The sequence below is a fragment of the Microtus ochrogaster genome, chromosome 10, assembly GCF_000317375.1.
Source record: "Microtus ochrogaster isolate Prairie Vole_2 chromosome 10, MicOch1.0, whole genome shotgun sequence".
Lineage (NCBI taxonomy): Eukaryota > Metazoa > Chordata > Mammalia > Rodentia > Cricetidae > Microtus > Microtus ochrogaster.
The window spans coordinates 21,392,852-21,406,345 of NC_022016.1; the positions used below are offsets into that span (position 1 = coordinate 21,392,852).

The following is a 13,494-nucleotide window of genomic DNA, read 5'->3' on the forward strand; positions in this document are numbered from 1 at the left end:
CCTCCCCTTCATTTCCCTCCCCGTCCCTCCCTCTTCTCACCACCTTCCCTCCCCTGCCCTCCCTCTTCTCACCACCTTCCCTCCCCTGCCCTCCCTCTTCTCACCACCTCCCCTCCCCGTCCCTCTCTCCTCTTCCACCTGTCCTCTCCTTTTCTCTTCCTTTCCTGTGTTTTGTCATATTAAAGTTTATTGTTTGCTTTATAAGAGATAGTGGTAGAAAAATAAAAAATAATTATACTTCAAGGAAACTTTATTGTATAAACATTTTTTAGGCAAGAAAATTTACTTTTATATAATATATAAATGTGTGCATAAGTCAGTAAGGAGAGGGCATATTGACCTGTAAATGTTCATGTTCTGATAATTTTATTCTTCTGAATTTCTGAGAGTAAGTTCTTTCATTAAAAACTAGAAGATTTTCTGACTGGTTTTGAATAATTTATTTACAGCTTACTTTGTGCAGTGGCAAAATTATACAATTTTAAATCTAAACAAGATTTAAAGGAAATAGTTTAAAAATATATTCAGTAAGATTGTCAATCAGGGCTGCTGCAGGTGATCGTGTTGATGTCTGTGATCCATTCTGCCACTGGAGGCCATGATGATGTTCATAATCTGTGCTGCCACTAGAAGCCATGTGGATGTCCATGATCCTTGCTGCTGCTGGAGGCCATGTTGGTGTCTGTGGTCCATGTTACTGCCAGAGACTCTTGATGTCCGTGATCCCTGCTGCTGCCAGCTGCTGTCGGCAGGCAGACATCTTTTGGAGTGGTGCCAATGACTGCAGACTCATAACTGAGAATGAAGGCCTCTGTGACAAACCTTTCCCTACTTCCTGAAAAAAGAAAGAAAAGCCTAGATGTGAAACTACTGAAGAGAGTCCTTAAAATTGTGATAAAGACACGAGGTGTAGTTCTTCACAGTGATGGCTCTGGTGGGCGGGGGAGAGGTGAAGGACTCAGTTTTCTTTAGGAACCAGCCAGTATGAGTTAGAGCCTGCCAATGAGTATATGGGCAACCCAAATTGGACTTGGTGTATTTTTCCTTTTTTTACGGGGGAGGGAGTGGGGATGCGCAAGAGTGGGAGGGTAGACAGGGAGGGATGGGAACCGACTGTGATTGGGTGCATTGTACATAATTCCCAAATAATTAACAAAACTATTATGTTGGGGGAAAATTTTAATAAATCATCGTTCCAACTCAGAGTCATTCCTCTCAGTGTCCTTTCCTCTGTTATTGTGGCTCAGAGCTTGGGTGTGTTTTCTGTTTAGAAAAGGTATTGCTCTCATATTGTTTTTGTTTTTTAGTTGAATATTTTAGTTTTACTTAAGACTATCTAACGTGTATCTATACTTTAGTATTTAAATATACCTTGATAATGTCTTAACTTTAATTATCTCCGAATTAAAGCCATAAATATCAGCAATGTTCTAAGATGAATAAAGTTGATTTGTTATTGATAGAGAACTTTCTCCCATCTTCTCTTCACTCTTGTTTTCTTTCCTGTCCCTCATGAGTTCCTGCCTTTGAGCACTTGGAAAATGGATGAATGAAGCCATATTATTGTCTACTTGCCCCCTCTTCCTCTTATTGCGCTGTATGTACTGTATGAGCAGACGCTGCTCTGACCTTACCCTCTTCTGCATGTTCAGTGCCCCAAACTAACACCCACTGGGAATTTAGTTAATTACTTGTGTGAATAAATGAACCATAAAACGTTAACTTTAAATGCTTCTTTTATTTACTTTTTGCTTTTAGAGACAAGGCTTCTATTTAGTCCTGGCTAGCCTAGAACTCACTTTGTATACTGGGCTGGCCTCCAACTCAGAGAAATCTGTCTACCTGTCTCCTGAGTGCTACAATTAAAGACATGTCCAGCTCACAAATGCTTCTTTAAAAATTGTTCTTTATTGAAAATGTTTTTTATATAGTGAAATATTTGTTTTATAAAATATAATGGAGAAAAATTAGAAGAGGACTTGAAAAATACTTCTTGCATGAATATTTTCAAGCTAAATTTTATACTTGTTTTTTAAAGAATGGTAAATAAAAATGAGTTTGATGCAGTATTTGAAGCTCATTCTTTTGGCATCATATTTGGAAATACACTTGACCATGTAACCTTGATTGGTCCCACTAATATGACTTATGTCACAACTACATTAAAGTAGTAGTTTGAGGGTATAATATGGAAATAGTCATGTTTTTATAATGAATATCAGTCATCATGTTTTATTCAAAACATGGTGTGGGCTATGTGGTTAGTAATATTTTTATTGTTTACTTTGAATTTCATTTTAAAAATTGTAGGTACTAAAGAGTATTTCTAAGCATAATAGAAAATGATATATTCTTGGTTCAAAAGTTATTGTTTAAGCAAAATATCTTATAAAATGCCTGACTGAACAGAAACATGACAGTAAATATATGTAATTCCTTTAAACAATGCTAGTATAGATGATTTAATTGTTGGATAGTAGGTACATATAAACCCTGACTTTGCTTAGGAGATACAGGACAAGGTAAGTGTCTTAATAAGGTAGAAATAAATCCGAACTTAATAGATCATAAGATTTAACTTGACCATTTATTTAGAAACTGTCAGTATTTGACTATATAGCCATGTACTTGGAGAATAAATTTCTGTTCAATGTTTCATGTCTTTTTGGCCATCTTACTAATGTAACGTCTCTGTTACTGTTTGCTTAGCTTCTGTGCCTGTGCGACTTTAAGGTGTGTTTTCATCCCCGTTTTTCTCCAGGCATCCACAAGGACAAAGATAAGCCTCCCAGCTTCTCTGCCGTCCTTGAGACTTTGAGGCGGACCTTGACAGATTACCAGAACAAGCTGGAAGAGGCGGCTAATGAGGTAACACGTGGACTGTTTGGCTCCACACACGGCCTTCGGGCAGTACCAGTGTGCAGCCTTTGCTTGTTACAAAGGTCAAAGAGATTGGGGCTGTGGAATTGACAGCTTCACAGATACAGAAATAATAAACCGCTTGTCACTGTTGTTGCTTCCAGTGTGGCCTAAAGTAGACTCTCACTCCCATATTATCATCATCCAGTCACAGTGAGTGGGCCCTGCCACTTCCTGGCCTGAGCAACATATTTGTGCAAGTAATTTAAGTGAAACGAACTCCATTAAATGTCAGCATGTTTATGATCTGTGGGGAACTAGTAGACATTTCGGTTTAATCAAGATTTTTAAGTGTTTGTAAACCACAGAAATCTTTTCATTTTAATTTTTATGTGCATTGCTGCTTTGCCTGCATGGATGTCTTTAGGATGGTGTAGGATCCCCTGGAAGTGGAGTTACAGACAGCTGTGAGCTGCCATGTAGGTGCTGGGAATTGAACCCAGATCCTTTGGGAGAGCAGCCGGTGCTCTTAACCACTGAGCCATGTCTCCAGTCCCAGACCTCAGAAATCTTAGTAAAAAAGGGAAATTAATTTTTGTGCTCTAAAGGGAGTTAAGTGTTGTTAGAAGTTTTTAAAAACAAGTGTCTGTTTGATGTAGACTGGAATCTTTTAATTTGCAGATTAAAAAGGCTCATGCTTCTGTTTGTCATCTCATTTGTATTGTCTAATGTGTGAGTTAATAATTTTCTTGGGTATTAAAATATTTTATGAATTCATGCTTTAAAAATTGAAGAGTTTGTCTAGTTATATCTTGTCAAATTAGCATATGTAGTAATTATATTAGTTAGCAAAACAACAGATTTTTGTGCAGCTATAGACAAGTCACATGGCTTAGAGTTTAATGTTATTCAAAACCTGCAAATCCACTTTGTGTACTATATTGGTAGAGGCTTATTTTGGGTATTCAGGGTGGACAAAGGATAAATCTGTTCTTTAAACACTTTCTATAATTGTTTAGAAGGAAAAGTGACCGTTAAAATAATTAAATCTTTGAAGATCAGACATTACTAAGTCTTTCCTAGAGAGACAAGACAACCTGGATTGTTAGTAGTTTTGAAGTTCTTCTGAGGCCTAGGCCTGGAAGCTGCCGAGTAACTAGGAACATATTACCCACAGCGAATTGTTATTTGGGAGGATGAATGTCACATGATCCTCAGCACAGTTGCAAAGCCGACTCAGCAGGCTTTGGCTTTGTAATGTGCTTTGTTGTGAACCAGTGCCAGAGACAGCAGTGGGGAGACCAAGGAGGTGGCCACAAAGAAAGCAGAAAGAGCAGCCTGACAGAAAGAAGAATGAACTGTCAAAGGCAATAAATCACAGGGAGTGCAGGACCAACTGATGACCTGCCACAGCCTTCCCAGTAGGACTGCCTGTGACGGCCCGAAGCTGTCATACGGAGTGAGCGACCAGCGAATACCCTCTTGATGTAAAGCAAAACAGTCTCCTGCTTGCTCTCTCTTCTTTCCTTATAGATGCCACTGCTTTTGGCATTTGGTCCAGTAGGATTTTGAGAATAAAGTTATGTTTACAGTAAGAATGAATCCTGTATTTAGATAGCAAGCACAGTAAGGCCATCCCTGGCGTTTTAAGGCTGAATGCTTTCTTTTCAGCCAGGTGAGCCTGTGACAGAAACTGCATAACCTTTAGCCAAAAGAAGTGTTGCACCTAAGACTCAATCACTGTTGAAATATTTATGCCTAAGTAATTGCATAGCAAGCATTTGAAAGTTAGCTTTTGGGTCACTCCTTCTTGAAGAAATGTCAAAAAGCTGTTTTTCTCTCATCAGCTAAGCAACATAAATGATGCCAAGGAAAAGACATCCAATGAACTTGATTCCACCAAACAAAAGATTGAGTTTCACACTAAAAATACAAAGGTATTGCAATTTAAAGGTATTGCATGATATATTTGTTAAGAGACAAATATATCATGAAGGGATTATTTTAGACATACCTGAAAATAAAGCTTCCATTTTAAAGGTATTTTTGAATTTTGAACATTAAATTTTTTTTGTTGATTAAACTGTTTTGGTTAAAGGAACAATTAATTTCTCTGATATAATTATAATATTGCAGACTAAAATGCTTTGAGACTTAGTGTCCTGCTTTAAATAAGTATTAAGCACATTTTGCATGAGCATATCTGTCTGTAGAGTCAGTTTGGTCACTTTTGGGTGGATCCATTGTTTTTAGTACAGCATGTCTGGCTAATGGGTGAGGCCCAGTTGGCTAAGATTCAAGCAAATAGTTGATTTTATTTTCTGTGTTAGTTACAATGCTGCAGAATGTGAGTTTCTCAATATCCATTGGGGTTTTACAGTGTTGCTGTCGAAACTGACTCTGTAATGGAGGCCATTTGATAGCACAGCTTAGAATTTTACATCTCATTCTTGACATTGCCATTAGTCTTTGGAGTGCCAGTGCAGAGTAAATGTCCTCATAGTAAATGCAGAAAGATTTATGGGTTTCCTTGTTGTTTAAGTGGTATTAAAGTTGTTTTTTAAAAATTACCTTTTTAAAATAACAAGTTAAAGAGAAAACTTTTTTAAAGTAACTTTTTGGAATAAACAGTTTTAATAAAATTTATATGCTTGAACACTACAAATTTTCTAATTTTTGAATGAAAACATTCTACTTAGAAAATAAATTCAGTAAAGTACTGTAAATGTTTAGCATCATAAGCAAATGGTGATTGTTTTATACTAATGTTTTGAAGGTTTTCACCAAGTATTTGCTCGCTTCTCACCTTCTGCCATCCTACAGTCTCTTTATGTGGTGTTTCTCACAGGAACTTCAGGAGAAGCTGACTGAGGTCCACAAGGAGCTCAGTCATTTGCGCACCAAGTGTGCAGACCGAGAGGCCCTGATAAGCACACTGAAGGTGGAGCTGCAGAATGTGCTGCACTGCTGGGAGAAGGAGAAGGCGCGAGCTGCCCAGTCTGAGAACGAGCTGCAGAAACTGTCCCAGACTTTTCGTAAGGACACTGAGGTATCACCCAGACAGAAGGGGGACAGGAAGGCCGTTCACTGACCGTAGCCCTGTGTATTGCATTGCACCAGTGACTGGTGTTACTCATATTTGATTTAATTTAAAAAATGTTCTGAGTGTCACACTTTGAAATGCTCCTCACAGCTGCAAAATCACTTCCTCTGTTCCTCTTCCTTGTCCTAATTTGTGGAAAAAAAAGAGGTAACCTAGTTCAGCCTTCTGTCATGTGGACATCAACTTTCTTCCCCTGCTTGGATCTGTCCTATCTCAGACTGCCGTGTTTCTTACTGTCTTGTCAAGGTTGGCCTCTTTGCCAGTAACAACATCATTTTTTATTAGAGTAATTCTATAGTGTGTTGATGGAAAGAATATTTTTTTGGAACCAAATAGATTTGGACTTGGATCCTGTTTTTTCTGTTTACACAGAGCCTGCCTGGGGACAAGCCATGTAGGTTTTGTCACCCCACATCTCAATTTCCTTAACTGTAAAACAGGAATAACAACTCCATACTGTCTCCTTATTCTTTATAATTATGTTATACTAATAAAAACTGAGAAAAAGAAAAGTTTCACAAAATTAAAACTGTAAGTTGGATGCTCTGAATAGTTGTCTATCCATTTATAATTATTAGTAACTTATTAAAATTATTTTGAGATTTATTTGTTTTTATTTTATGCCTATGGATGCTTTGCCTGCACGTATGTCTGTGTACCTCATGGATGCCTGGTGCCCACAGAGGCCAGAAGAGGATACTGGAGCTCCTGGACCTGGAGTTACAGGCATTTGTGAGCCTCCATGTGGGTGCTGGGTCTTGGACATTGGTCCTCTGCAAGAGCAGTCAGTGCTCCTCATTGCTGGACTGTCTCTCAAGTCTTATTCATGATTCATTCTGAAAATGTCATGACAAAATTTTCATATTCTGTATGAACCAGTTTTTTCTATAATTTTCTTTTACTTCTGGATATAGAGCTCTTATAGTTGATAGATTTGTTTATCTAAATTCCTGCATATTGTATTAATTATTTCAACAAATACAAACTTCAATGCCAAGAGAGTAAAAAGGAAACATTCTTTCCACACTCATAGTCTGGGGTTTCAATTGTGTCCACATGAAGGGATTGGAATTGTCCTACACAGCAGACAATGGTTAAAGTAAAGGAAACCAGAAGCCAGACTGCATTGTGACGTCAGTGTCTAGAGTGCTGTGGTTGGGTTCAACATGTGTGAATTGACTTTAGATCTTGTGATGATCTTTTCACACCAAATGGACGACTTCCATCCCTGCTTTGTCACAGCCCGAGCCAAAAGGACTTTGTGATGACACAATGAGTTATCCTTGTGGAGGAGCTTCTGTGAGCAGAGCTGAGATCTTAGTAAAAATGTGGAGGACAATGATTTTAGTGCCTGAATATTACACTTGTACAATTATACTCAATCAGATTTTTATACACTTCAAACCACTTGAAAGTGTAGAAGTTATTTTTAACTGCTTTTAAAGGAACAATGAACAGTACATTTGTAGCAGCAGTTTGTACTTTTTCTTTCTTTCTTTTTTCTTTGAGACAGGGTTTCTCTCTACAGAGCCCTGGCTGTCCTGGAATTCATTGTGTAGACCTGCTGGTCTCAAAGTCACAGATATCTTCCTGCCTCTGCCTCCCAGGTGCTGGGATAAAAGGCGTGCACCCAGCAGTTTTTTATTTATTGATCAATTTCTGGTATAATTATATTCATTTACTTTTTACTTTTTATTTTTAAGTTTCTGTATTTGAGAAAATGAGGCAGTATACATGTGAATTACTGTCATTTACTTTGAAATGCTCAGGAAAACAATTGCTGCAATTTCCAATAACAAAACAAAGTCTTTCATATACCATATTTAGTTTTTTTTAAATCGATGTTTTAATTTCCATTTTTTCCCAGTTTTTCTTCTTTCAAGTTTTTTGTCCTCCTGATGTATTAAGACATTTTGAGGAAATTGGTTCTGTCTAATAAAATGTACCTTTTGCAGTTTCGCAATTACTTCATCTTTTGGGTTTCATGTTTTTTAGATGAAGAGGGCTGTCTGTCATCTTAGTAACTAAATCCTCCAATTGTGCTCATGAGGAGTAAGGGTTACACTGGATTCTAGAGCAGAGTAAATATCTCTGGGCCATTCAGCAGGGGATAGTTAGTGATTGTAATGACAATATGCTTTTAAAGTGTTTTTCAAACCTATTTCTAATTGGACAGTTTTGAAAGTGTGTCTTAGTCAGCCTGTCCACTTTAAATTGCTCTGCTACTTTGTAATACGTAAACACCAACAGATGCCTAGTGTGCTGAATACCACATAAACCTCTGAGTGGGGAAAACAAATGAGCCCTTCTTCCATATCTTTCATATCACTGTGTGCTTGGCCTAAGGGGGTCGGGATAGATTTCCTATAAGTGGTGAGTAGAGTTGGTTCTCTAGGGAAGAAAGGAAGCTGCACGATTGTAGACAAGCGGACAGATACCGATACAGTGTGCCTTTCAGTAGTGTAGAACACACTCTCATCTCAGTGCCATTGTATGACTTAACATCTGCTTTATAACTATAAGTAGGAGATTGTAAGATTACCCTATTGGCTTCAAATTAAAGATTCTTATAAAAATTAACCTTGTATTATGGATTTTAAAACTTAGACCTAAACAGGTGCTCACATCCCAGCAGCAACAAGCTGGATCACATCTAATTACAGTTGTGTTTTGAGTGTCTGAGAAGTCTAAGCAATTTATAGCAGACATTAGTATTTTATTTAATGCTTGGTTCTGAATGTGAGAAAAAGGCCATCTAAACGATTATAGCTGAAAATAGCTTGGGTATTTTCCTTCTAGGTGATGAAAAAATGCTTTATTATTTGTCTTGTGTATTTTACTTCCTACAGTGTTTATATTCAGGAGTTAACGAGTCCTTTTTTCTTGCAGGAGAAACTAACCTTCCTTCACACCTTGTATCAGCACTTGGTAGCAGGCTGTGTGCTCATAAAGCAACCAGAAGGCATGCTGGATAAATTCTCGTGGTCTGAGCTCTGTGCAGTCTTGCAGGAGAATGTTGATGCCCTCATTGCAGACCTCAACAGGGCTAATGAGAAGGTAGCTGTCCTCAGGCTCCAGATACCTCTATTAAATTCAGTGACATTTGTCCACATCACAGTATCATTAAGAGAGGCTGACATTCATCTTATTTCAAAAAGAATTTGAATGTTAATAATTTAGTACCATTAATTATGGCTTGTCTACAACTCAGTTTGATGCCATTGCTGTGGGCATGTAAATGTGACTGAAGTCTGTATGAAGTCTCTAAGCTCCACTTTCTGCGCAGGACATGCTAATACTACTAGCCAGTATTAGCCACAGGGACCTAATTAAGAGAAAATAAATTAATCTTACTGATGAAGCAATTCAAAGAACTTAGTCATTTACATTAATAAACCAACTCTTTATGTTAGCATAAGATAGAATCAGGATGTAGTTATTAAAAAACATCATCTTAAAAGTCTTTGCTTAGGAAATATGAAGTATTGTTTTAAAAGTACTTAGAAAATTTAAATTATATTTTGGCTTGTTTCCTCAAATGTCACAAACTGAGAAAACAATCCATATTTTAGAATGGGAAATGTATATTTTATAATTAAAACAGTAGACTTTATGGTCACTTTACCATTCTATAAACCTAGGAATTCAGTCTTTTCCAAACAGAAAATAGCCCTGCTCTTGCTGTAGAAAGTTAAGAGGTGTAGTAGGTCATGTGCATTACCATTTAAGGTACCATTACTTACCCTGGGCCTGTTGAACGGATCAGAACTGTGTTTATGACAAACTGTGGTGCAATGTTTAGGTCTCAGGTATAGTGACATTCACTGATAAAGGACCAGAAGAGAAGAAATAGTTCTGTGAGTTTAAAAAATATATATTGTACTAATGAAATGGCTCAGCTTCAGGGGTGAGATCTTGTATTATTGAGCATTTTATCTTGAGTGTATTAACAGTACAACCGAAGGCATTGTGAAATGGGGCTAGGAAACGTGGGACTAAACTGAGAACAGATGCTGTCTGTGATTGTGAGTCAGTGCCAGTGGTTAAAACTGATAATTAAATATGTGCTTTGCCTCTCTGAGATGATGTTTTTAATAGACATTCATAGCTTCAAAGCATCAACTAACATGCACACACATTTTAGAAGAAAACTGGGTATAATGGTCTGTGTTATATGTAAAATGTTTGCTCATTTGTAAATACCACTTAAATATTTTCTTTCTCACTGAAGACATCCCAATATTAGAAAGAGGAAAAATAAGAATTCATTGTTTAGGTATGAAAATGATACCAGTCCTTTTTTTTTTTTTTTTTTGCTAAACTGTCTGGTTTGCCCCCCTTCCCCATAATTTATGGTTCTTACTTTATTAACATCTTTAACTTAAAATATTTCTATGTAAATATTCTCTGTAGTGGAGATATAGGTGTTTTCTTGATCCACAGATGTGATGCCGTGTCTCAATCTGTACTTCTTTTCCATTTATAGATAAGTCATCTGGAGTATATTTGTAAAAACAAGTCTGATACAATGAGAGAACTTCAACAGACCCAGGAAGACACCTTCAACAAAGTGGCCGAGCAGATCAAGGCCCAAGAGAGCTGTTGGCACAAACAAAAGAAGGAGCTGGAATTCCAGTATTCTGAACTTCTCCTGGAGGTGCAGAGGAGGGCACAGGTAGGCTACTCTCCGGAGAGCTGGAGAATATATGGGAGGAGCCAGCTGAATCAGACTGAAACACTTTTGGAAATTTGCAAAGAATTAATAAAAGTATTAGAAAAAAATAGCTGTTCTGTTTAACCATTTTCTCTCCTCCCTCCTCCCCCCATCCCACTTTTTAGACAGAGTCTCATTATGTAGCCCTGGCCAGCTTGAAATTCAGAGATCTGTTTACTCTGCCTCCCACGTGCTGGGATTAAAGGTGTGCATCACCATGCTTCAAATGTTTTCTTTTTGTATCATTTCTAACCTTTTTGAAGATAGAACATAGAACCTGTTTATGTCCACGCAAACAGAGAACCTGTTTATGTCCACGCAAACACTCATTAATCATTATGCTACTTCTTATAGGCAGGGATGATAGTTAACAATATATAAATGGCAATAATTCATTTGGAGAAAATATGTTTAACTACCTAAATCTTATGTTCCCAATTAAACCTAGCATAGAAGATAAAATAATGTATCACATTCATTTTGCAATAGGACCTGCAACTATAATTCTAGTTCTCATATAACGTTAGATATGTTACCTGTTTCACTGATATGACAAAATACCTTGTCTGTTTCTGTTTGTGTCACAAGGATTGTCTTTACTTGAGTTTGAAGATTGTTTTTTTTTGTTGTTGTTTAAAACCCTAATCTTTTCAGTTAAATGAAGAAATCTTTTATTAATTTTTCAATAAAGCATTAGGAGGTCTGGTAACATATGGCAGTGTAAATATTCTTTTATGGAGTTAATTCCATTTTGGGGGCTTCATTCAGTTGAACTATCACTTAAACTTATATGTGGTTAAAATGTATTATACTGACTTAGAGGTCGAATGTGAAATTTTTTATGAGCTCATGAATTGGGAGTTTACTCGCAAGTTGGTAGGCTCTGGTGAAGTGGTAGAGTCCCTTGCATTCCGACCTAGCAGGTGCAGTTTCTGTTGGCTATGATGGCATTATTGGGAGGTGACAAGCAATAGGAGGCTGATCCAGGTGGTAGGAAGTAGCTTGCTGGGGGTAACACTAGGAAAAGGTCTGGGCCCTGCCCATTCTCTCTGTTTCTGCCCTTTTCCTGCTGCAAATCCTTTTCCTGCTGTTGTTCACTAGTGACAGAGTCCACAGGTCATGGGCCAGAGTAAAGCTTTCCTCAGCGATGGTGTCATAATGGTGAGACTCTCATATATACTAAAATGAGAGGTAGATTTGCAGTGGTAAAATAATTCCGAGGTGTAAGCTTTGACTAAGAATAGAAAATTATAGCCCTACGTGAGGTTCGGGACTTCTGTGTGGATTTGAATTAGTCAGTAAACGTATTTCTTGAAAACAGCCATTTGTTCATTACATTCAGGTACTGATATGATGTGGTTTATATTTTCAAACCGAAGTAAAAGGTCCAGTTCAGTGTAGGGTGTTTACAAGTGTATAGCTTGATCCCCCACCCCCGAGACAGACAGTCTTCCTGCATCAGCCTTCCTAGTGCTGGTATATAAATAAGTGTGTGCCTCTCAGCATGGCCAATTTGGTGTATTGGTTTATGTAAACATTCATATAGTCTTACTCTGCCAAGGCTTCACACACTTCCATCGTCAGGATATTCCGGCCCTCTGCCAGTCAGTTCTTACCTTCCATGGGCACTTGTTGTCCTCCTGATCCTCTTACTCATCAGTGACACGAGGTTTGAAGTTTTTATAAATGGAGTCATTCAATATTTATTCATTGGGAGTTGACTTATTTTATGCAATGTTGATATTGAATATAATATTAGTTATGTTGTTATTTATCAGTAGTTTGTTATTTTTATGCTTTAATAGTATTCCATTTCATAGCTACACCACAATTTGATTGATGGGTGTGGATATTTGGTTTATTTCCAGTTTGGGGCTATTATAAATTAGTTTTATGTGAAAACTATTGTATAAGTGTTTTGTGAATTATGGTTTCATTTTTCTTGGCTGCCTACAAAGAGTGCAGTTGTCAGGTCATACTTAGTTGTATGAAGAAACTGTATGAGGATTTTTCCAAAATGGTAATATCACTTTATGTTCTCACAGAAACCAAACAATTTTTTTTCTGTTTTGGGTCTTTGTTTTTGTTATAGTAATCTTCCATTACCCCAAGGCAGTGAAGATAATAAGCCCTTATTATTATTTTCTAGAAGTTTCATGGTTTTAGTTTTTATGTCTGTATGGTCAGTCATAATTAACACCTGTGTGCTGCCTAATAGGAGCTCAGGTTATTTTTTTCCCTATATACATTGTTCTTATGTAATTTATGACAGTATTTCCTTGCTTCACTGTACAGTCTTAGGAGTTGGGCATACTTAGGACACACAGGAGGCACAGACTTGGTGGCCATCTATATAGCCCTGCCCTTGCCATGGTGCCCTGCAGTGCACCAGTGAGGTATGCAGGCATCCAGGCCACACCTTTCACTTAGGAAGACACACCTCCATGTCTTATGCATATCAGCAGGTAATCATTTTTCATTCTGGGGTGCTTTTCAATTTTTGACCATATAGTTGCTTTCATATCTCTGGACACTTGCTGATGGGCCTTTGGTTCCTTATTTTTTAACAGTTGTGGTTAATATTTATGAATTTTTTTATATAATCCTTAGGTTTCATTTCTCTTGTATAAATATGTGGGAGTCTGATGAAAGAGGAAAGCAGCTCAAACTGTTCCTAGTTGAGCAATTTTACTGATTTCCTCTCCTCCCTTTCACCTCTTTCCCTATTCCTCTCCTTTCCCATCCCTTCCCCTTCTCTTTTCTCTCCTCCTCTCCCTATCCCTTCCTATACTCTCCCCTTTTCACTTTTCTTCCCCCT

At 37.5% G+C, this 13,494-nt stretch overlaps 1 protein-coding gene across 1 annotated transcript in view; it reads left to right on the forward strand.

Moving 5' to 3' along the window:
* Positions 1 to 13,494, forward strand: part of Ccdc171 (coiled-coil domain containing 171) — a 351,463-nt gene that overhangs the window by 115,821 nt on the left and 222,148 nt on the right. The window contains exons 12-16 of the mRNA XM_005352686.2: positions 2,762 to 2,868; positions 4,707 to 4,796; positions 5,708 to 5,908; positions 8,852 to 9,019; positions 10,449 to 10,637. Of these exons, the coding sequence (XP_005352743.1) occupies positions 2,762 to 2,868; positions 4,707 to 4,796; positions 5,708 to 5,908; positions 8,852 to 9,019; positions 10,449 to 10,637 (755 nt within the window). The remainder of the gene's footprint in view (positions 1 to 2,761; positions 2,869 to 4,706; positions 4,797 to 5,707; positions 5,909 to 8,851; positions 9,020 to 10,448; positions 10,638 to 13,494) is intronic.